General features: G+C 41.2%; 1 protein-coding gene across 1 annotated transcript; it reads right to left on the bottom strand.

The window, feature by feature from the left end:
• Positions 1-1,646: 1,646 nt before the first annotated feature.
• Positions 1,647-24,011, bottom strand: CLRN3 (clarin 3). The gene is made up of 3 exons (XM_032801589.2): positions 23,783-24,011; positions 9,007-9,186; positions 1,647-2,614 (listed from the first exon to the last, which is right to left on the bottom strand). The coding sequence occupies exons 1-3, from the start codon at positions 24,009-24,011 to the stop codon at positions 2,340-2,342; spliced, it is 684 nt and encodes a 227-aa protein (XP_032657480.1). The 3' UTR covers positions 1,647-2,339.
• Positions 24,012-25,795: the final 1,784 nt, after the last annotated feature.

Genomic DNA, 25,795 nt, shown 5'->3' with positions numbered 1-25,795 from the left:
CCACGGGGCAGCGTGTCTGGCTCTGCGTGGAGCAGAATGTGCTGCTAGGAGCCTCATGGTAAGGGATCCAGGGCTGGGGGGGGTTGGCTAAGGGGTGGGGGCAGTCAGGGGACAGAGGGCAGGGTGGGTTGGATGTGGGGGGTGGGATCCCAGGTGGCTCCCCTGCCTCTTCCCATAGTGTGCTGGGTTCCTACTCCTCCTCCGCCTCTCCGTCCCTCCCTCCTTGCTGGCCGATCAGCTGATGGCCCTTGCGAGGGAGGGGGTAGAAGGAGCAGAGTCAGCGTGCTCGCTGCTCCCAGTGGAGGCAGAGAAGAAGAGGGGGCAGGGCCTTGTGGAAGGGATGTGTGTGTGTGGAATAGGGGCATATCCCATGCAGCCCTCTACCGTGAGCACCCCATAACTCCAGGTCACACACCCCCAGCCCTCTGCCCTGAGCCCCGCTGCCCTGCACACCCCTGAGGCCCGTGCCCTGAGCCCTGCACACACCCCAGGTCCTTGCCCTGAGCCCTGTACCCCCCTCATACACACCAAGCTCTCTGCTTGACTCCTTCACCCCCCCCAACTACCCCAGCCCTTACTCTGGCACCCCCACACATACCCAGCCCCCCCCTGCCCTGACACCTGCACCCCCTCACATGCCCCCAGCCCTCTGCCCTGACTCTTGTGCCCCCATGCACCCCCCAAATCCTGACTCTTGCAGCCCCCACATCCCCACCCAAGGCCAGCTCCAGGCACCAGCCCAGCAAGCAGATGCTTGGGGCAGCCAATGGAGAAGGGCGGCACATCCAGTTCTTTGGCGGCAACTCCCTTGGTCCCTCTGGAGTGAAGGACCACCCATCGAATTGCGGCTGAAGACTGAAGCGGCGGCAGTAGAGGTGCAGATCATGATCGCAGCTCTTTTTTTTTTTTTCCTGCTTGGGGCGGCAAAAACCCTGGAGCCGACCCTGTCCCCACCCCCACACTTTCCCACCTGCACCCCTCCCAGTAAATGGGAGCTGCCCCAGGTAACTGCCCCACACCCAAACCTCCTGCCCCAACCCTGAGCCCCCTCCCTCATTCTAGCTCCTGGCCAGACTCTACACCCCCAGCCCTGTGCTCAGTGCACTCCTACCCTCAGCTCAGTGCAGAGAGAGGAAGAGACTGGGCCAGAACTAGGAGAAGGTAGATACCCACTGTATGTGGGCAGGGCCAGGACCCCAGACCAGCAGCAGGCTGAGTGGATCCAGCAGCTGGGATCCTGGCTGGCAGGAGCCGGTGGATGGAACCTAAGTGGCAGTGGGCTGAGCCGCTCAGCCAGCTGCCGGTCTGGGGTCCCGGCCGCCAGCCCCGCACAGCCCACTGCCGATCTGGGATCCTAGCCGCAGGCCCCGCTCAGCCCTCTGCCAGCCTAGGTGAACAGAACCCCAGACCAACAGCAGGCTGAGCGGGCCGGCAGTGTAAGATCAACATTTTAATTTAATTTTAAATGAAGCTTCTTAAACATTTTGAAAACCTTGTTTATTTTACAATACAACACTAGTTTAGTTATATAGATTTCTAGAGAGAGACCTTCTAAAAAACATTAAAATGTATTAGTGGCACGTGAAACATTAAAGTGAACAAATGAAGACTCAGCATACCACTTCTGAAAGGTTGCCGACCCCTGCTTCAGGCCACTCTGATCCTGGGGCTGATTCAGCCCTCACTGCAAGTTAAACAGCCCCTAGTGGGCCATTCTGCAGCCAAGAAAAGCCAGACTGCAAGAGGTGGAAACTGGCTATGCTGAATGATGCATGGATGGGGAGAGAAGGGCTGCAACAGGATTTGCTTGGATGCAGAATGGGGTAGGAATGAAGGAGCAGCAGCAGGAAGATGGAATGTTTCCTTACATTCACTTTTCAAATCTGTGTCCTAGTGCCCATTACACTTTGGTGCTGCCCACTCACCCAGTAGCAGTGCAATGGGGATCCCCTCAAAACTCAGTTCTGGACTGTGTTCCATCCATTGAGAGGTCCTGGTCTTTACTGTGCTGTATCTTACCTTCACATAGGGACTCCCCCAGGGGAGGAGACAGGAAGGTGAGCTATGCAAAGCTCATTCTTAAAGGGCCCTCAGACAAATGGTGCACATTGGGATCATTATACAACTTCATTTAATGGATGCCCTTATCAATAAATAATTTGATATGGAAATACAGATCTAAAATGATGAAGATGAATTCAATCAGTACTAAAGATAGGCATACAGCACAATGAACAACTGAAGTGAACAATAATATACATTTAAATTATCAGTCATGATTGTCCATGTTAATGTGCCATTTTCTTCCACATCACCTTTAAATGAAAGAACTGGTTTCACTAAAATAAAATACCATCTTTTGGTGCATTTTCAATGGGTCTTTCCTGTTCCTTCCTTTTGGAATACCTTGCACGGTGATAGAAGATGATGATGATGATAGTTGCAACATTCAAAAGAATGATAAGAAGCATGAGCCAGTATGAATATTCATAACTGTTTCTGGAGTTTTTATATTGACTTGAAGAAAACACACAGTTTAAAGCCAACTCTACAGACAGTTTGTTTGCCTCTACGTTCGCTGTAAACAGTATCATGGTTAGAAGAACGAAGATGCCTAGAAAATAGGAATACAATGTTACAAATAGCATTGTGATATTAGTGATATTATATGAGTACACTTATGCAAATATAACAGTTCTAATATCTATTTCATTCTAGGCATTTCAACCAATTGGAAGAAAAATCTGGAGTTCCCTATAAATAAAATATTCTGGGAAGCTATTTAAAGAATTTACTGTACCCTAGCTAGCTGACAACTGGTGTGCAATGTTTTGTGTACCTATCTCTGAGTCCAATTCAATTCCTATTAAAGCCAATGGAAGGATTCCCCTTGACTTCAGTGGAAGTAAAGCCATCTAAGGGGAAAGTTGTGCTGTTGGATGCACAGCAGAGGTATGCATAGTATATTCTCCACTTGACCCATATACAGGAATCCTATTGACACCAATAGGCATTTGCATGTTATACATAATAGAGATCTTACCAAAGCTGAACTGTCAATTGCAGTATATAAGAACACAAGAATTGCCCTACTCGGTCAGACCAAAGGTCAATCTAACCCATTGTCCTGTCTTCTGACAGTGGCCAGTACCAGGTGCCCCAGAGGGAATGAACAGAACAGATAATCATCAAGTGATCCATTCCCTGTCACTAATTCCCTGCTTCTGGCAAATAGCCATTGATGGACCTATCCTCCATGAATTTATCTAGTTCTTTTTTTGAACTCTCTTATGGTCTTGGCTTTCACAACATCCTCTGGCAAGGAGTTCCACAGGTTGACTGTGCATTGTGTGAAGAAATATTTCCTTTTATTTGTTTTAAACCTGCTGTCTATTAATTTCATTTGGTGACCCTTGGTTCTTCTGTTATGAGAAGTAGTAAACAACACTTATCTACTTTCTCTACACTAGTCATGATTTTATAGACTTCAATCATATCTCCCCTTAGCTGTCTCTTTTCCAAGATGAAAGGTCCCAGTCTTATTAATCTCACTAAATATGGAAGCCAATCATCCCTAATCATTTTTGTTACCCTTTTCTGAACCTTTTCCAATTCCAATATATCTTTTTTGAGATGGGGAACCACATCTGCACACAGTATTCAAGATGTGGGTGTACTATGGATTTATATAGCGGCAACATGATATTTTGTGTCCTATTATCTATCCCTTTCTTAATTATTCCCAGCATTCTGTTTGCTTTTTTGACTGTCGCTGCACATTGAGTGGATGTTTTCAGAGAATTATCCACAATGACTCCAAGATCTCTTTCTTGAGTGGCAACAGCTAATTTAGATCCCATCATGTTATATGTATAGTTGGGATTATGTTTTCCAATGTGCATTACTTTGCATTATCAACATTAAATTTCATCTGCCATTTTGTTGCCCAGTCACCCAGTTTTGAGAGATCCTTTTGTAGCTCTTTGCAGACTGCCTGGGTCTTAACTATCTTTAGTATTTTTGTATCCTCTGCAAATTTTGCCACCTCACTGTTTACTCCTTTTTCCAGATCATTTATGAATATGTTTAATAGGACTGGTCCCAGAACAGACCCCTGCGGGACACTGCTATTTATCGCTCTCCATTCTGAAAATTGACCATTTATACCTACCCTTTGTTTCCTATCTTTTAACCAGTTACCAATCCATGAGATGACCTTCCCTCTTATCCCATGGCAGTTTACTTTGGTGAGTGACTTTGTCAAAAGCTTTCTGAAAATCTAAGTACACTATATCCACTGGATCCCCCTTGTCCACATGCTTGTTGACTCCCTCAAAGAATTCTAGTAGATTGATTGGCAAGGCATGATTTCCCTTTACTAAAACCACATTGACACTTCCTCAACAAATTATGTTCATCTATATTTCTGACAATATTGTTCTTTATTATAGTTTCAACCAGTTTGCCCAGTACTGAAGTCAGGCTTACAGGCCTGTAATTGCCAGGATCACCTCTGGCCCTTTTTAAAAATTGGCATCACATTAGCTATCCTCCAGTCATCTGGTACAGAAGCTGATTTAAATGATAGGTTACAGACTACAGTTAGTTCCGCAGTTTCACATTTGAGTTCCTTCAGAACTCTTGGGTGAATACTATCTGGTCCTGGTGACTGATACCTCAGTCTGGGACAGTTTCTCAGATCTGCCACCTAAAAGGAATGGCTCAGCTTTGGGAATCTTCCTCACATCCTCAGCCGTGAAGACTGGTGCAAAGAATTCAGTTAGTTTTGCCGCAAGGGCCTTATCGTACCTGAGCGCTCCTATAGCAACTCGATCATCCAGTGGCCTCACTGGTTGATTAGCAGGCTTCCTGCTTCTGTTGTACTTAAAAAAAAATTGCTATTACTTTTTGAGTCTTTGGCTAACTGTTCCTCAAATTCTTTTTTAGCCTTGCTCATCGTATTTTTACACTTCATTTGCCAGTGTTTATGCTCCTTTCTAGTTTCCTCACTAGGATTTAACTTCCACTTTTTAAAGGATGCCTTTTTGCCTCTCACTGCTTCTTTTACTTCGTTGTTTAGCCAGAGTGGCTCTTTTTCGGTTCTCTTACTATGTTTTTTTTAATTTGGGGTATACTTTTAAGCTGAGCCTCTATTATGGTGTCTTTAAAAATTTTCCATGCAGCTGGCAGAGATTTCACTTTTGGCTCTGTACTTTTTAATTTCTGTTTAACTAACCTCCTCATTTTTGTGTAGTTTCCATTTCTGACATTAAATGCTACAGTGTTGGGCCGCTATAATGTTTTCCTGCCACAGGAATATTAAATTTAATTATATTATGGTCATTATTACCAAGCAGTCCAGCTATATTCATCTAAGTGGATCCTGTGCTCCACTTAGGACTAGATCTCCTCTGGTGAGTTCCAGGATCAGCTGCTCCAAGAAGCAGTCATTTAAGGTGTCAAGAAACTTTATCTCTGCATCCCATCTTGAGGTGACATGTACCCACTCAATATGGGGATAATTGAAATCCTCCATTATTATTATTGAGTTTTTTATTTTAATAGCTTCTCTAATCTCCCTGAGCATTTCACAGTCACTATTGCCATCCTGGTCAGGTGGTTGGTAACATGTCCCTACCGCTATATTCTTCTTATTAGAGCATGGAATTTCTATCCATAAAAATTCTATGGTATAGTTTGATTCATATACAATTTTTACTTCATTTGATTCTGTGCTTTCTTTCGCATATAATGCCACTCCCCTACCAGCATGACCTGTTCTGTCCTTCTGATATATTTTGTATTCTGGTATTACTGTATCCCATTGATTATCCTCATTCCACCAAGTTTCTGTGATGCCTATTATATCAATATCCTCATTTAATATGAGGCATTCTAGTTCATCCATTTTATTATTTAGACTTCTAGCACTGGTATATAAGCACGTTAAAAGGTTGTCTCCTTTTAGCTGTCTGCCATAACACAATGTAACTGAATGGGACTATTTTTTTATTTGACTGTTTCTGACCAGACGCTGCCTGTTTTTTATCATTTTCCATCCTCTCCTCCTCACTAGGACATAGAGATTCTCTATTAATAGATCTTCCCCTAAGGGATGTCCGAACCATGTGCTTCTCCGCACCTGTCAGCTTTCCTCCAGCCCTTAGTTTAAAAACTGCACTACGACCTTATAACATAAATATAAAATATAACATTTCGTCCTTGAGAATGAGCACTTTCCTAATTACTACTTCTGCATTTCTATCTCCTCTGACCTTGCTAAACTTGCTCTGGCTGGCCCTACATGCTCGCATGTGCATAAACAATGAGCTGAAGCTCCCTTAAGATAGGTTGTGTTTTTTTATTTTTTTCCTGAGAGTGGGTTTTTGGAACTTGGGGTAATTAATATGAAAATTAAGAACCTTCAAGGAACCTTCATATTATGTTCTATCCTGAATATGACTACATTTAAAATGTCAGATCCTCAGCAAATTTAAATTAGTGGCACTCCATTGACTTCAATGGAGTTATGCTGTCTAACACCAACTGAGGATTTGGCCCCAAATCTGTAGTGCTTTTGAAATATTCCATTCCAGTCTACACTGGTTCAAAAGGCTATCTGGAGGTAAACCAAGAACAGAGGCACCCAAAATGACATGAAATTATTTTGCATATGAAATTATTTTGAAGGATGAACTGCCTAATGGAAGATACTCTATAAACAGATATTTTTTTCAAGAAATTCGCCAAGTCCAGAATCTACTTTTAGGGGAAGCAGAATCCTATTAACCTACACACTCACCCGTATTACAGCTGCAAGATCAGAAGAGTACCAACATACATTTAAAGAAGCCAGAGGCAACCCCAATAGGTGAATGAAGGGTTATGCTTCTAGGGACTCTTTGAGTTCAGATGTCTATCATCTCATGGAGTCTCTGCTCAGGGCCAGCTCCAGTCACCAGCTTATCAAGCAGGTGCTTGGGACGGCCACTACGGAGCTGGGCGGCACTTTCAGGTATTCGGTGGCGGGTCCCTCACTCCCGCTCGGAGCGAAGACTCTCCCGCTGAATTGCCGCAGATCGCGATCGCAGCTTTTTTTCTTTTTTTTTGCTGCTTGGGGCGGCAAAACCCCTGGAGCCAGCCCTGTCTCTGCTTATTTTTCAGCTTAGGAAATATTTTATATAGTTTTAGTTTATTTTGATTTGTGAAAGCATTTTTCTTATAGTGAAGGAAACATGTTTTACCACAACATTTCCACCATCTTAAGTTCCTCATTTCATTCTTTTGATTTTAAATTTTAGTGTACAGGGGCAGTCACCTCTGGAGTGCCTCTAACTGTCCTTTTCTTGCCCTGGGTGCCTTTGCAGGCTGCCAGCAACCTTGTTGGATAGTCAATGGCTTGGCACTCTGGCCAAGTCACAAAGTACAAATGAACCCATTCAAGGTATTAAAGAGTCTAATAAATAATCTCTCTGCCCTCACTAGAGTCTTCAGCCCCAGCTCTGAGCCCTTTTAAATTCAGCCCTGTGTTCAGACTCGTAAATAAGCCCTGTCTTCTTCTTGAGGTTACACCACTTTACTTCTGGCTGGTAGGGGAATCCAGCCCACCCACTACTCCAAGTCCCAACCCAGGCACCATATACACAGCAGTCATGTACTGGTTACTTCAATCCTTTGCTGCTATTTCCCTGAGCCTCTTCCTACTGGGCCCTTATATCTCCAGCCGTATCTCAGGGATAACTTCCTCAGGTCCTTCTCTCTCTGCAATCCCAGCTGTATAAGCTCAGCGACCCATAAGCACTGTCTGAATGTCAGACTATTTTCGCCAGAGAGGGGCACCCTTCTTCACTCCATTCGTCCCAGCTAAACTGCTAAGGCCAGGCAGCTTCTTTGTATCTGAACCAGCAGGGCCATAACTAGCTGTTGCTACCCCCTCTAGGCATTCAAGAACCAGGTCTTTGTGGTTTCTTAATGACCCCCTAGGCAAGTTTGGAGGACCCATTTTTGTTGCTCTTCTCCTCACAGCTTCCCATTTCTTGAGAGAGGGTGTAGTAGGACCATAAGGCCCACAGCAAGTCTGAATACTTTCTGTCACATTTAGCTATTTTGCTTATATGTTTGAGTTATGATTTTTCTTCAGACATGAGTGAAATTAACAACACTCAGCACCACACTGAACTGGACACAAGGGTCCAGATTTTTAAAAGGTATCTAGGTGCATAAAGATATAGATAGGTACCTAGTGGAATTTTCAAAAGCACATAGGTGCCTAAATACCTTCGCAAATTTAGTCCTTAGTCACTTCCAATATCTGCATTTTCCTGCATATCTACCTTGATTTCAGTAGTTCGAGAAGGGTCAGCTTCAGACCTCTGCTGTGATGTGCATGCATTTAATTGCATTAAATTATGTTGTAAGTGGCTACCTCTGTTTTTTCATTTTTATTATTGCAATCAATGCACCCAGGAACTTACTGAATGATGGATTCATTTAAAATAACCATTACAATTTAATTGCTGTCTGAAGGAACAAGGTGCTCAGATTCCATGGTCACAGGAATGGCATAAAACGTGAATAAAATAAAATTCTTTCAAATGTTGCTGGTCTGTGATATTTTCATAGTCCTTCCATAACCATTAAATTCATAGACACGCAGTCCTAACATCTTAATAGTGAGAAGATAATGCTGACTTGCTGTCACTCCTGATAAGTGCCATAGCCCTTGCTAGAGATTAGAAGTCTACCCTTTATATATATTTGTTCTATGTATATAATCATTTAGAAATGGGTCGGTGTGTATGCATGCATGTGTAAATGAGAATCAACTCCTATAATGGATGCATGCATGCACATTCTCTCTCTCACTTACACACACACCCCTCTTTGCTTTGCCAGAGTGGTGTTAAGGGGCCCTAGTGTACATAACAATCAGGCACTCTCTCTGCATGTACTATCTAATTTCTTTATCTAGCTACCTAAATAGAAAAGCATGCATTACATACTTACCACTCAGGGAATTCCATGTATAGACTCCAATGGGTCCCAAAAATGTCTGGTAGGGATTAGTTATGGTGTTGCAGCATGTAAATCCAGAACTCATAAGGGAGCTAAGCAAACTGAGAACCAGGAGCAAGATAATCACAACGTTCAAACTTTTCATTTCTGTCTTTTCCAGCTTCGCTGTCACTGAAATATGATAGCTCAGCATTAATACCAGATCCAGTACTTGCTATTAATAAAAGTCAAGTTTTGCTCAAAATACAAAACTGTTGTGAGCGTATACTTATAGCCACCTAAGTCCCAAAGATCTGTCTATGAATGGAAACCTGGGGCACAGTTGGGCCTTGAGCTTGGGCAGTTGGGCCTTGATACATTTGAGGATCTGGGCCTTCGTTATTACTTTATATGTGTAGATTGCTGTGTCTGTTATTTTTCTCCCTTCCATAAAATGCTTCTAATTTGTCAATATCGTTCTGGTAATAAGATGCTTAGATCTGAACACATTATTCCAGGTGCAGTCACAGTAGGTCTATATTGAGATTAGGGTAACATTGTACCTGGATATTTTATTTATTTACTTATTTTGATTTAAATAATATTAAAAAGACACCTATACAAGGCTCTAGGTGCCTTTACACGTAATTAGTATAACAACAAAACCAGAGCCATATTAGAATAATCATTCGAACAGGAACTGTGCCAATCAGCATCCACAGAAAAAACTCATTTCTACCCCTTCGTGGGATACAACAGATAATTGTAGAGTATTGAGTTTACTGTCTATAACTAGAGAAATCATAACAGTAATCAGGCCTACACTGTGTTTCTTTTAAAATAGATTATTGAAAAGAAACAGGAAAGGAAACTGCTGTCTCCTGTTTTACATGTTACTCTTGGGAAACGTTGTTCTGTGTAACAGCAGATGAGACCCTGTTATGTAAACTGTATACAAATGTAAGTAATTCTGCTTGAAATAAATAGGAAAAGACTCAAGAGGTGGACATTTCACAAAGCTGAAGTGAAGCAAGTGCTACCTCAGCTTTATTATGACCTCATTATGCATATGGCTTTATTACTAATATTTGTCTATTTCACAAAACAAGTCTGGGTCTGTATCAGATAAGATCAGTCCATTCTTCTCTGCCAGCCTTTAACCTGTTCACTCAAGTTTAACTAATCATGAGAGTCTTTTTGTATGTCTGGACCCACTCTAATCCCTGACCACGAGCAATTGATCTTATTCAGGTAAACTGCAATCCCAAGTTAGCAGATACAATATATCTGCATATGTGCAGTGTATTTACACACACTAAATGTCCCATCCAGCATAGGACTTTTTTTTAAAAAAAAAGTTTTTTAGGTAATATGTTATAGGTTGTCTTTCTAGTGTTTGTAATATTTTGTTGGAGGCTAGAATAAAATCCTGTACTTCACAGCTGGAACCAGCAAAAGTGATCTGCAAAAGCAGATTTTATTGAAAATAATCAGTATGAATCTACATTTAAATGAAACCCTCTGTGCATTTACAGTGCAAAACACTCCACACACGAAGGCCGTGGATATTTTCCCCCACAACCCTACCTGGCCTTTCCTACATCAATTTGCTTATTTTATTTTTACCACAGGATAGGTCAAGTTCTGGACTATATTAGGACTGTATTGGCCCTAGGACCCCATTAAATGCTCAAACTCTCATTGACTTCAGTGGGAACAAGTTTAGACTACTGCCCTTGGTGTCTTCAATCTCCAGTGCTACCAGTTTGACACCTTTCACAAGTTCTACATTCATTTAAAAATGTACATTATAATTTTTTTTAAAGTACAGTACAATATAATCTAACCCAATGTGATACATTCCCATGAGGCATCACAGAACATCTGTCTGCATGAAAATTGATGACCAGTTAAGTCAATTCTAGCATCACTACTTTTCAAGTGCTTGTCAAGAGTTTTTGTAGGATAATCGAAAAATAATAAAACTTCCTCCAATTATGTCACTTCCTGTTTTTTAGTAAAGTTAGTTCAAGGCTGGCATGTATGCATGCCCCACCCTGCAACTTCTTCGCAAAATAAATGGCCCTAAAAATGGCCCAAGTTTGCTTTCAGATTGAAAACAAGCCAAGCCATGGACAAAACACTTCCCACCTAGTATTAGCTGAATAGAACTGTTCCGATGTCCCCACCATAGGTAAATAATCAAAACACAAACTCTGCTTATACTTTGGTAGATACACAAATGTTCTGAGGTGACTAACAGCTTCTGAACTTTTGCCAGATCATTCTGCCAGCTCATGAAAGTATAAAGTACTTGAATTACCCTATATAAATCATTAGCAGCTTGTTAGTAGGCTGCTGTTACCTTGGTCAAGTTTTTTGTGTTCTGTACTGTTAACTGCCAAAATGTAAAACAGAAAATCCAACATATCTTTCAATGGAGTAAATAAATAAATTGGGAGGTTTGTCATTGTAATGGTCTTTGTTAGTCTGTTTGTAAGGCTACTAATTAACTAACTCTTTAAAAACAATCACAGTGCTGTTGCCAGCAAATTCGTTAGAACCCAAGAACAGTCTTACAAGGGCAAAATTCTCTTTCTAATTCACGTTGCAGATCTTTATAGCATGTTTCCCATTCCATTTCTCACACACACCCTGCATGGAGACCAATGGGAGTTCCACAAGAGAAACTAGCGCAGAATATGTCATAGAGATCCATAGTGCACGAGATGCTTGCTATTAGTGAGAGGATGTGCTGTATATTTAAAAGTATGTTCATAACCCTTCCTAATAGATGTTTTATAAAACTTTTCAAATAAAAAGCATACTTCTCCCTTCACATTTTCTTTGTGTATGTTTGTATTACCATCCTTTTTATACACTGAAAAAATACAATCTTTCAGGATTCTGAAGCTAGACATATTTCCACTTTTACCTGGTAGCTAAATGATGACAAATAGTTTGTGCATTTTAAAATCCTTTTAGTTTTTAAATTGCTGTGAAGCAAATTGCTAGTCTCATAATATAAAGACGCACATAATAAAATGAATGACACATTGAAGTTGTTGGAATCTTTGCTTGAAAAGATTTTAAACGGTTGCTGGAAATTCAACACAACAACCATGCAAATTCAGCTACAACAACAATGCAAACAACTATGGAAGATATCAAATTCTGCCATTTAAAATAAAAGCTTCACAATATAAAGAAGAAGGAAGTCAAGCTGAACAAGATCTGTTTCCCCAAGTATGCTGACCTGCTTTGCAAAAGGACCTTAAAAAAACTAAGGAGCCATCTCCTGCACCTTATATACGCCACAAGAGTGCTATCTCAAACAAGCAATCATTGCATGCTCCCACACCCTGGAAGGAAAAAAATCAGTAAACCTACCTGGAGATCATGGAGGAAACCCAAAGCTATCAAATAAAACCCCTGATGACAGTCATTCAACACACAGACAAAAAGTGGAAGCAACTACAACCTCTCAACCAGCAGACTACTACTTCTAGGAAAACCATGACACCAGGGCCAGCATATGGTCACTACATGACACCCAAGATCATCAACCTATTGAAAGTGAAGTATCTGTGTTCTCCAAGGGACTGAACTTCTTCCCCACCACAGAATTTGAGCATGTGAAGAACTAGAAGAATTCTTCTGCCGACTCTGCCTCAAGGAATTCTTTCACAACAGAGGTGACATGAACCACATCTCCAACTACAGTCATAAGAAAAAAGAATTGTCTGACTGGATACCTCCCAGTGGACAAAACCACACAATGACTCATTACCCCAATTGCTTCAGGAAAAAAAATCAGCAGAGAAACTACCAACAAATATTTCATCCATCAGAATCTCTCTACAGTCCCCAAAATCCAACTAACCAGATAGTGCTCAAACCATCAGGAAAAGGGGAAGCCATTGCAGTCCTTAATCGTGGTGACTACATCGACGAGGCCAACTGACAACTCTCTGATACCGCCTACTATAAAGAATTCAAAGAAAATCCCACACAGGAATTTAAAGATACCATCAAATCCTTCCCCAAACAACTCCAAGAAAAAGTCTACACCCTCATCCTCCTGAACCCATCCCAGGGAACTTCTACATGCTTCCCAAGATACACAGATAAGGGAACCAAGGCAGACCCATCACATCTGGCTACACTACTCTTACCAAAAGAGTATCAGGACTCCTAGCAATCACAAGAACATAAGAATTGCCATACAGGGTCAGACCAAATGCCCATATAGCCCAGTATCCTTTCTTCCAACAGTGGCCAATGGCAGATACTTCAAAGGGAATGAACAGAATAGGACAATCATCAAGTGATCCATCTCTTGTTGTTCAGTCCCAGCAACTGGCAGTCAGAGATCTAGGGACATCCAGAGCATGGGATTGCACCCTGACCATTTTGGCTAATAGCCATTGATAGATCTATTCTCCATGAATTTACTGAGACTTTTTTAGATCCATTTATAATTTTGGCCTTCACAACATCCCCTGGCAATGAGTTCCACAGGTTGACTGTTCATTATGTGAAGAAGTACTTCCTTTTGTTTGTTTAAACCTACTGCCTGTTGATTTCGTTGGGTGACCCCTGGTTCTTGTGTTATATGAAGGGGTCAATAACACTTCCTTATTCATTGTCTCTGCACCATTCATGATTTCATAGACTTCTATCATATCCCTCCACACCCTCCATCTTCTCTTTTCCACACTGAATAGTCCATCTTTTTAATCTCTCCTCATATGGAAGCTGTTCTACACCCTTAATCATTTTTGTTATCCTTCTCTGTAACTTGTACATTTCTAATGCATCTCTTTTCAGATGGAGTGGCCAGCACTGCATTCAGTATTCCCGATGGATTTACATAGTGGCTTTATAATCTTTTTTGTCTTATTATCTACCCCCTTCCTAGTGGTTCCTAACATTTTGTTAGCTTTTTTGACTACGGCTGTACATTGAGCAGATGTTTTCAGAGTATTATCCACAACGACTCCAAGATCTCTTTTTTGGCTAGTAATAACTAATTTAGACCTCATTGTTTTGTACACATAATTGGGATAATATTTTCCAATGTGCACTAGTTTGCACATTGGTTACCTTCATTCATCCTCAAATTACTCATCACCCAAAGAAGCAGCCTCCTTTGAGATAGCACTGATTTCCTCCAGAAACTCTGCAACATTAACAACCTCCCCCAGAACTCCACCCTTGCCTCCATGGATGTCACCTTCTTATATACCAACATCCTGCACCATGATAGAATCACTGCCTGCCTCAAATATCTTCAAGATAATTTACAACATTCAGAAATCCACCGCAAACACATTGTGAAACTCATCCATTTCATCTTCACTGATAACAACTTCATATTTAACAATACATACTTTGTCCAAACCATAGGAACAGCCCTGGATAGTAGGATGGCTCCTCAATATGCCAATGTCTCTTCCTGGATCCTCTTGAGGAAGAATTTCTGAAAAAATATACTATGGAATCAACTATATACCTGAGTGTAACAGGGTGCTGGCCAGGAGAGGCTGGCCAGCTCCCTGTTAGCCCCTCTCCAATTAAGGAGATTAGTTGGGGCTGTGGGCCTAATCAGCCAGCCGGCCATATAAAGCTGGCAAGGGGGGGACACAGGAAGAGGAGGAGCGTGTGGCTCTAGATCCCTGCTAGCTGGGGAAACTAGCAGTTCCCCAGGGTGTTGGCCTGAAGACAGTGTATATAGCAGGTGGTGAGAACTGGCACAAGAATGAAAGAGCACTGGTGCATACACTTTGAGTGGTCTCCGACTGAGTTTTGTGGAGGAGCCAGGAGGGCGGCGTTACACCGAGATACATTAATGATATTTTTTTCCTCTGGACAGACAACCTAGCTTCCCTCATGGATTTTCACCACAACTTCACCTGCCACCCTACACTGGAACCAATATGAGATATAATCAAGCAATTACAATCCATACTTGATGGGGACCACATCTTGAAAGAAAATCTTTCCCAAACCATTTCTTCTTGTCTTCAAATACCACCACAATCTCCCCAAGCTCTTTATCATTAGCAGAAATCTCTCCAGAGACCTCAAAGCGGCACCAGATCTTGCCAGAACAACACATGCAAAACTTGCAGATATATCTCCACTTCTACAATCACCAGTATTCTTCTCTCTCCCCCTGCAACATACCTTTCAAAATCCATGGGTTCTACACATGCCTATCACACAAGGTGTACCTCATCCAGTGCAACAAATGCACCGACAACTATGTGGTGTGGGTGAAACCAGACAATTGTTATAATCTCAAATGAACTAACAGAAAAATAATACCAAAAAAAAATCACCCGTGAGTGAATAATTTACACAAAGTCCCAACTTGTATTTAGCTCAGACACTCTGGTTAGCTTCCCCAGACCTGAAGAAGAGCTTTCTCAAGCTCAAAAACTCATCCCTTCCACCAAAAGAAGTTGGTTCAATAAAAGATATCACTGCTCTTGAGGTTACTTTTTTTTTTTCAATTAAAGGTGCATTACTTGTACTGTCAATTCTATTTTCTCACATAAATGTGGCCTTTTAAGAGCCTCTTCCTTTTCACTGATGGGGAGGGGGACATGGAATGCAGCCTTTGCTAAAATGGCAAAAGAACTCTCTTCATCATCCGCTATCCCATTAGCTTAAGGGTATGACTACTTCTCAAGGCCCTTGGCTGGAGGACACTGTACTGTACTGGAATGTTCTGACTTTTGTAGCCTAACTTTTTTGATAATCATTTTAACAGATGAAGTTAATCTTTCACAGAAGTGTATGTATGTTTGAAAATTTGTAGAATCATATACAATAAACTTTAACAAATAAATAATCATATACAATACAGACCCTAAGAATTACTTTACAACAAGTGCACTCTACACTGACTTTATTCCTAGAAGAATTTATTTGAGGGACTTTTTAATTGAAAGAAAATTATATTTAGATTAGTCTTTAAACATCTCTTCATCTATATAATAAAAATCTCACTTAAAGTAGCTTTCATGGCCAGAATAAACTCTGGGTCTTTTCAAATTTAAATATCTCAGGCATTCTTATTTTTCAATAAATATGAATAACTATTGTGGTAAGCTAATCATTTAGTAATGTCGTATTTTAAATCTCACTTCTACTTTAATTAGAGAAGAACAAAACAGGGTCACAAATCTCTCTCTCTCTCTCTCTCTCTCTCTAAAGTGAAGGGTCAAATCCTACTTGCCCTACCCATACAAGAATTCTGTGACTGATTTTCATTTTATAATAGCATCCAGATGCCATCATCAGAACTGAGGCTCCATTGTGCTAGCTGCTGTAAAAACACAAAGATGAGATGCATACTCTGAACTGCTTCCAATCTGAGGCCCTGATTCTGCAGTGAGCTCTGTATGGGTAGACACCTGTGCCCACATGGAGTCCCACTGAAGTCAACGAAGGTCTATCTGCATGGAGCTAGGATGAGGACCTACGTCAGTCGGTGTGAGAGGGATACAGTCAAATGTAAACAACTTTTTTATAAAAAAAATTTGAAATTAAAATAATATTTTAACTAGATAAATATAGGGCTGATCTGTCCCTAAAACCTTTGTTCTAATTGAAATTGTTTTAAACAAATGATACCAAATGATGTCACTATTTTCATTTATTAAATTTTTAAGATATCCTACTACTAACACTCAATTTCTTTTTTCCTTGTAATGTGATCCTTATAACTTGCATTGAAATAGCTTTGCCATCCTCATAATTTGATAATATGCTGTTATCATAGGGTATGTCTACACTACGGGATAATTCTGATTTAAATTAAACCGGTTTTATAAAACAGATGGTATAAAGTCGATTGCACGCGGCCACACTAGGCACATTAATTCGGCAGTGAACGTCCATGGTCCGAGGCTAGCGTCGATTTCTGGAGCGTTGCACTCTGGGTAGTTATCCTGTAGCTATCCCATAGTTCCCGCAGTCTCCCCCGCCCCTTGGAATTCTGAGTTGAGAGCCCAGTGCCTGATGGCCAAAAATCATTGTTGCAGGTGGTTCTGGGTACAGCCTCACCCCTCCCTAAGTGAAAGCAGCAGACAACTGTTTCGCGCCTTTTTTCCTGGGTGAACTGTGCAGATGCCATAGCACAGCAAGCATGGACCCCGCTCAGATCAACACCGCGATCGTGAACATTGTAAACACCTCGCGCATTCTCGTGCAGTCTATGGTGAACTATGAACTGCAAAGGCAGGTCAGGAGGAGGCGGCTACGGCAGCGCGGCGACGAGAGTGATGAGGACATGGACACTGAATTCTCCCTAACCATGGGCCCCTCCGCTTTGGAGCTCCTGCTGGTAATGGGGCAGGTTCTACCCATTGAACGCTGATTTTTGGGCCCGGGAAACAAGCACAGACTGGTGGGACCGCATAGTTTCGCAGGTGTGGGACGATTCGCAGTGGCTGAGAAACTTTCGCATGCATAAGAGCACTTTCTGGAACTTGTGACTTGCTTTCCCCTGCCCTGAAATGCCATAATACCAAGATGAGAGCAGCTCTCACAGTGGAGAAGCGAGTGGCAATAGCCCTCTGGAAGCTTGCAACGCCAGACAGCTACTGGTCAGTCCGGGAATCAATTTGGAGTGGGAAAATCTACTGTGGGGCTGCTGTGATGCAAGTAGCCAAAGCAATCACTAAGCTGCTGCTACAAAAGGTTGTGACTCTAGGAAAGGTGCAGGCCATAGTGTGTATGGCTTTGCTGCAATGGGATTCCCTAACTGTAGGGGGGCCATAGATGGAACCCATATCCCTATCTTGGCCAGCGGCGCACCAGGGCACCCAGTACGTAAACCACAAGGGGTACTTTTCAATGGTGCTGCAAGCACTGGTGGATCACAAGGGACGTTTCACCAACATCCACGTGGGTATGGCCAGGAAGGGTTCATGACCTCGCGTCTTCAGAACACTGCTCTGTTTAAAATGCTGCAGCAAGGAATTTACTTCCCAGACCAGAAAATAACAGTTGGGGATGTTGAAATGCCTGTAGTTATCCTGGGGACCCAGCCTACCCCTTGATGCCATGGCTCATGAAGCCATACACAGGCAGCCTGGACAGTGGTCAGGAGCTGTTCAACTACAGGCTGAGCAAGTGCAGAATGGTGGTAGAATGTGCATTTGGCCATTTAAAGGCGCGCTGGCGCACATTACTGACTCGCTCAGACCTCAGCCAAACCAATGTCCCCTTTGTTATTGCTGCTTGCTGTGTGCTCCACAGTCTCTGTGAGAGTAAGGGGGAGACCTTTATGGCGGGGTGGGAGGCTGAGGCAAAATCACCTGCCGCTGATTACAACGCAGCCAGACACCAGGGCGATTAGAAGAGCACACCAGGAAGACGGTGCGCATCAGAGAAGCTTTGAAACGCAGTTTCATCACGGGCCAGGGTACGGTGTGACTGCTGTGTTTGTTTCCCCTTGATGAACCCCACCCCCTTTGATTGACTCATTCCCTGTAAGCAACCCACCCTCCCCTTCGATTACAGCTTGCTTAAGGAAATAAAGTCACTATCGTTTAAAAATCATGTATTCTTTTTATTAAAAAGTCATTATTATAAAAGAGGGAGAAAACTGACAAGGTAGCCCGGGTGTGGTTTGGGAGGAGATAGAGGGAAGGGAAAAGGCCACTAAAATCATTTCAATGTAATGACAGCCTTTTGGTTGGGCTGTCCATGGGGTGGAGTGGGCAGGTGCAACGAAGCCTTCCCCACGCGTTCTTACACGTCTGGTGAGGAAGATATGGAACATGGTGAGTGTACTGAGGGTGGTTACACAGGGGCTGCAGCGGCACTCTGTGACCTCGCTGCTCTTCCTGAAGCTTTTCACCAGACGTCGGAGGATGTCAGTTTGATCACAGCAGCCCCAGCGTTTCAATCCCGCCATACACCGCTGATCTTCCTGCTACACCTCTGATCTTCCCTGCCACACCTTCTCATCTCGAGCGTCTCTCCTGTCCTCACTCCTTCACTGGCATCTTTCCTGTAATTTGATACCACATCCTTCCACTCATTCAGATGAGCTCTTTCATTGCGGGTTACTTCCATGATTTCAGGAGAACATTTCATCTCGTCCTCTTCTTCCTCCGCCTTATCTGAGCTAGCCTTCGGGATGAGTAGGGAGGCTTGAAAAATGTGCAGCTGCATGAGGGAGGGAAAAAAAGAGAGAGAAGTATTTAAAAAATACATTTTACAGAACAATGGTTATACTCTTTCACAGTGAACAACACTATTCACCTTACATAGCATACATGTGATTTCACTACAAGGTCGCATTTTGCATCTTAATATTGAGTGCCTGGGCTCTGGATGTTACAGATCTCACAGACGCAGGTCACGCCGGGCATCAGAATTCAGCTTGCATGCAGCCATTGGTAAGCCATTGTCTTTCGGCTTCTCAGCCTTCATATTACACAGTGCCCATCAGTGAAGCCTTTCCATGCAAGCAGCAGAAACCAAACCCTGCCATCAATTCTCTAGAGATGATCGCTTTACCCCCGTCCCCTGCACCGCATGGTGGTAATCATGAAGATCACTGCTAATCACCCCCTTTCCCCCCACCGCGTGGCTGGTAGCTGGAAGATCCCTGCTAGCCAAAACGCGAAAAAGCTCAGCCATTCTATCCTTCCTCCCCTCCCTGCTTGCTACCTGCAAGGAAGGATTTCTTTTAAGCAACAGGCAAACAGCCCAGTAGAAATGGCCATCTCTGTCCCCTTAATTAAATTCCTGAATTTCAACCAGGTTACCATGAACGATATCACTCTGCTGAGGATAAACAGTGAGATAAAGAACGGATGTTTGCTTTGAATGCAGGCAATCACTGGGACCATACGCAGCTATGCTTTGTCATGCAATGATACCAGATTACTTGCTACATGCATGGCGTGGGTAAAGTGTCCTACCATGGTGGACGGAACAAGGCTGCCTTGCCCAGAAACCTTCTGCAAAGGCTTTTGGAGTACCTCCAGGAGAGCTTCATGGAGATGTCCCTGGAGGATTGTCCGCTCCATCCCCAGACATGTTAACAAAACTTTTCCAGTAACTTTACTGGCTGCGAATGCATCCAAGCCCTCAGGGCAAATCAATCATTAAAAAATAAGCTTGCTTTTAAACCATGTTTTATATTTACAAAGGTACACTCACCAGAGGTCCGCTTCCATGGCTTCACTGTCTGGGCTAGTGGCTTGGGAGGGCTGGGAGGTAATTTCGTCTGGGTCAGAAAAGAGCTCCTGGCTGTTGGGGCTGATAACGGAGTGCTGTGTGCTCTCTGCAAGCTCGTCCTCCTCTTCCTCCTCCTCACTTCCCCATCTCGCATGAATCCTCAGCCATGGTTGAGATTACAACCCCCACTCGGAATCCACGGACAGGGGTGGGGTAGTGGTGGCGCAGCCCCCTAAATTGCATGCAGCTCAGCGTAGAAGCGGCATGTTTTCGTCCCTGCCCCGACCTTCCGTTTGCTTCTTTGGTTTTCTGGTAGGCTTGTCTGAGCTCCTTCACTTTCACTCTCACTGCACTGAGTCCCTGGTGTGGCCTTTTCCCATCATGGCCTTGGAAATTTTTTCAAATGTTTTTCATTTCGTTTTGGAACGGAGTTCTGTTAGCACAGAATCCTCTCCCATATAGCGATCAGATCCAGTACCTCCCGTGCGGTCCATGCTGGAGCTCTTTTTCGTTATCTCAGGAGACTGCAATTGCTACCTGTGCGATGAGCTCTGCGTTGGTCACCTTGTGCTGCATGATGAGCTCCACGCTGGCCAAAACAGGAAAATGAAATTCAAAAGTTCGCGGGGCTTTTCCTGTCTACCTGGCAGTGCTCCGAGTTCAGATGGCTGTCCAGAGCGGTCCAGTGGTGCACTGTGGGATCAGCCCAGAGCGCCAATGCCATCGATTTGCGGCCATACTAACCCTAATCCGATATGATAATACATTTTAGCGCTACTCTCTCGTTGAGGAGGCCGGATGTAACTAGAAACCGATTTATCAAGAGCCTTTATAACCGATTTAAAGAGCCCTTTATATCGATTTAAAGGGCCTCGTAGTGTGGACGGGTGCGGCGTTAAATCGGTTTAATGCTGCTAAAATCGGTATAAACACGTAGTGTAGACCAGGCCATAGATACTCAGCCAAAGGTGACTTCAGTGCAGTTACATCATATAGAAAGTCTCTTGTCAATGTTACATACTGTTGTGGTCTTGGTAATGTGTTGTCGTTGGGTATAGATAGAGTCTCTTTACTAAACTCAGAAAATAATATGTTAGGTGTGAAAAATAAATTATCCTGATCATTATTTCCTAGACCTAGGATGCGGTCCTGTCTGGGTTAGTTTTGTTTGTTTGTGGCATCACGGTCTTTGTCAAAAGTACGATATATAAAATAATCTATAAAATATATATCTTGTCTGCTAATTGTTTTAAACCATTCTTCTCCGACTTTAATAGGTTTTGTGGCTTGCTTCTCTTCTCTTGTTCAAACGAGTACATCACAATAGCTCATTTGTAGTCAATGGAATAACACTGGTGTAAAAAATCCAGTGTAAGGCCCTGATCCTTGCAAACACTTATGTACATGCCTACCTTTTGTGCAGAGTGCTTCCACTGATGTCAATAGAACTAATCACAGTGCATAAAGTTAAGTGTGTAAGCCTAAGCAGAATTGGTGCCTAACTGAGATCTTATTTATGACTCTTATTTATGCTGCACCATTTTACTATGTCCACTTTGCTTTTTCTAATATATTTTTTCTAATATTTGCTTGTCTTATATTTATAGCATCTTCCTTCATGGTTCCTCTAGGTAAAACTTCATACTTCATTGTTTTTCCCTCTTTCCTCATTTTCCCCTCTTCTTGTCTATATCTAGACTTGGAAGGATCAGATTTTTATCAGTAAATTTAGTAATCATCAATTTCACCAAACATACACAAACCGATGAAAAAATATTTCCACCGATAACTGAAATATATATAGGCAAAGTAAGAAAAATACTGGTTAGGAACTTGTTAGAGGTTGATTTAAGGGTATTTACTTTGTATATTTGAACATATGATATCGACAATATGTGTTCAAACAGTATAAAGCTTTAACTTTTTGAATTTTAACATCTACTGTAATCAAATAATTCTCCGACACCCCCAATAATTTTCCACAACTGTGAAAACACAATGGACAAAAATTGAAAATATTCTTAAAAATAAACATCCAAATTATCCAACAAAATTATAACAATATAAAAATTGAATTCTGCCAAGCCTATCTGAATTCTCTCTCTCCTTTTTTGGTATCTCTCACTTTTTCTGCTTTCTCTTCTGCTTTTTGCCTGTCCTCCTCCTGTCCTATGGTACATTTACTAGTGAGAATAAATATGAAGAACTGAAGATACAGAAAAATCAGACTTGTATATAAGTGTAGAGTTCAGCTGTGACCCATCTATTGGACATTTTTAGATGTGGTAAAGTCTAATATGCATCTGGGTGGAAAAACACAACTTATTCTAATTCCCTGAGTTGTTTTGGAAATCTCATATCATAGTTTATCAAAGTGGAATGTTTAAAGGCACCCTTTCGTAGTCTCATGGAGCAACATCTCTATCAAAGGTCTATGTTAAGCTCACATTGCCAGGTACGTTCCATAGTGTGATGTTAATCAAAAAGGAATTGCTAGTATTAGATAGCTACAGAAACATGAAAACATAAAAGATTTTAAAATACTAGTTTATATGTTGAACGGACTGACTCCATTATTTACATGTTAAAAAGAAGGGGCCTTAAAAGAAAAGGCTACACGAGAATATTATCCATTAATATTATTTCTCCCCACAATACCTAACTAAAATGACAATCAATTTATACAAATTTTGCTAAAATATTTATATTGGCATTGATAGGCTGTAAATATTTAAAAAATTTAACATAAAACTTGTGACAATCATGTTTTAGAATAAAATTACTGTTTTAAACCTAGCATTTTGGTCAGAACACTGTATGTATTTTGTGTTTTATGTAAAAACAATACATAAAACATAATTGTCTATTCCAGGCATTTTTCTCTCTTTAGATTTGTATTTATTTATCGATACTATTTATTATGTATATATTCAGTGCTCTAGATTTTTCCCTGTCAGTAATCACATAGGGTGTGATCTTGTGAATGGGAGTTGAGCAGGTAACAAACTTTCTATATAAATTATTTGAAATAGCAAACCATGAATTTCACCTTAATAATTGGGAGAAAAAAAGAAAAAACCTAAAGGCTAGGATAAGTAATCATTATATAAATCACAATAAATACAAAGACAATATGTCATTCCTAATCAGCAACACTGTATTATCTTTTAGGTTTGAAATAATTTGTAATAAAAATGATAATAAAATGAGCAGTAACTACTTTTATGCTATGGACTAAAAGCTTTTGCAAACTAACTTGCTGTTTTTAATACAACTGTTTCCCTTTTACCTTGATACTTCCCACAGACAAAGCTATGAACTAACAAGATCCTGGATAATGTGAACGGCTTTCTGTTTGCAAATGTGTTGCTGCTATTATATGCTGTACTATTGTTCTCTTGTTTTTACAACTCTCCTAAATCCCATAATGTTAGTATGTAAATACTCTTGTCTTCAATAAAAATATTATATGTATAAACAAATAAAAGACATGAACTGCTCTTCACAGAATCTGCTAAAATGAAATGTATCAAGGTAAGACAACATAACAGTATCCATTTATATTCACTACAGTAATTACCTTGGAAATTTTTTGCTGGCGTTTCAAGTCCACCAATCACCTTCTTTGAGCACACACCTTCAAAAACCCCATATGTGACGGTTATAATAGCACTTGAATTTCCTTCGGTAAAGTTAACATTACTTGAGACCCAGTTTTTGTTTGCAAGAACAAGGCAGATTATCACAAAAGACCAAATACTAGTAAAACAGGCAGATGCAAACATCTGTTTTTTTCTTCTGGATGGCATTTTATCAGAGAGATGTATTTTCTTGTAGTGCAGGTTATACTTTTTTTGTTTCTTTAGTCTTATTAATGAGAGCTCCAACCTGAAAGACACTGTTCCCTGCTGTTAGAGATTGTAAACCTAGTTTTGTACTGGTAGAAAATTATGCCAGTAAACTTTGAACTAACAGAAGTGGTAATAAAGTTGTAAAATAACTGAACTTTGGTCTGGAGAAAAGATGTTGCCATAGTTACAACCATACTAGTCTAACAAAGGACAGTAGGAATCTGCCATTACAATGTCTCTTCATCAAATGATTTCTGATTGGCTGTGCTTTGCCAAGTGAAATGAGACCAAATCAAGAGTTAGTCTTTCAGATCTGATTTCCTCAGATATCTTCTAGAGCTTAAAAAATACTGGCTGTAAAATATTTTCACTCATGAAGAGATCATAGAAACCTTAAATTAATACTTTCTTGAAAATTTGTACTCAACCCATAAAACATTCTGAGCTGGTACAGGAGAAGCAGGTAAGACTGGTAACTAATCTTGAAACATAGTTCTCCTATGTCCATATCCAAAAGGCCTTCTGACACCCCGATGGACCCAGAGTTGTAATAGTAAATATTAACAAGGAGATCTTTTTTTCTCTATTTTATTTTTATGTAGGTTATAGAGAACTCAACTATCCTGATCTGGAGTTAAAAAGGACCCTTATGGAAAAGTCCTACAGAAATTAATAAAGAATAACAATCTTTCTATTCAATTTTAAGACAATGTATAGAATTCTATAGCAGAGATTTATAGCTCTTAAATTCTATACATTTTTAAATTAATATCAATAGAATTCCAACTAAAGAACCCTATTTGTTTCCTCTGTTATGTCCTGTAAGACTTTTTCACTATGGATGTGTGTGTGTGGTGGGGGGAGAGAAGGTCTTAGATACATTAATTTTCTAATATGTGATGCTAAATACATTAGTTTTCATTCACAAATTGGGGAACAACCACATCAACTGTAAAATAGGCAACACATGAAACAAAATTTTTACTTTCAAATAAAATTTCTGAGCCTATTACTAATTGTCACAGGAAAACCTGAAACACCTCATGCCCCAAAGCACTCCAAGTAATAAAAGTGTTCTATCCTTACTCTTCCCTCTGCTCCTGCTATTTTCCTTTTAATTTCGCGGAATAACAAGATTAACATGGTGCAGCATAGGTCCAAGAGTAGCCACCCTGAAGCTGTTCTTTCTTTTCTTGTTCCATTTCTCTGGTTTAAAACCTAATGTTTGTGGTTAGTGTCCATGTTAGAGCTGAAATCCTGCTCCCAATGAAGTCAATAGCAAAAATACAATTTACTTCAACAGAATCAGGATTTCACCCTTGGAGTTTGTTTTGTTGTGGGTACTTATCCCACCCAAAGGACAGTTCATCTTATAGATGGGACTAATGCTGAAAGGTTTAGGAACACTCTAGGCTGCTTTCTTTAGCTTATCCAAAAGCCATTTTATGTGAGAGAGTATTTCGTGTATATTTGTTGCTCTATTTACTATTTTATTTTCCTCTACTCCTTATAAAAAATGCTGTGTGTCACACCCAGAGTATAGAGGACGTATTTACCACTCCACTCCATATCACACAAGGCATCATGACACTGGTAAAGGCTGTCTTCCAGATAAATGACATCATCTGTGTTTATCAGCAGCATGAACACTCAAGAAAGGATAAACCCAAGGTCATGTGACTGTAAAACAATTTCTGCCCTTTGTAATATTATTTTAACAATCAGAAGAAGAGGGGTTTTTA

Source organism: Chelonoidis abingdonii, chromosome 15 (assembly GCF_003597395.2).
Source record: "Chelonoidis abingdonii isolate Lonesome George chromosome 15, CheloAbing_2.0, whole genome shotgun sequence".
Taxonomy (NCBI): domain Eukaryota; kingdom Metazoa; phylum Chordata; order Testudines; family Testudinidae; genus Chelonoidis; species Chelonoidis abingdonii.
The sequence above is the reverse complement of the archived record's forward strand: the minus strand, read 5'-3'. Positions and strand labels throughout refer to the sequence as shown.

Coding starts and splice junctions, on each gene's coding strand:
- CLRN3 (XM_032801589.2), bottom strand. CDS start 24,011: ATGCCATCCAGAAGAAAAAAACAGATGTTTGCATCTGCCTGTTTTACT. Junction 9,187..23,782: donor GCCAGCAAAAAATTTCCAAG/GTAATTACTGTA, acceptor ATCATATTTCAG/TGACAGCGAAGCTGGAAAAG. Junction 2,615..9,006: donor TACATGGAATTCCCTGAGTG/GTAAGTATGTAA, acceptor CCTATTTTCTAG/GCATCTTCGTTCTTCTAACC.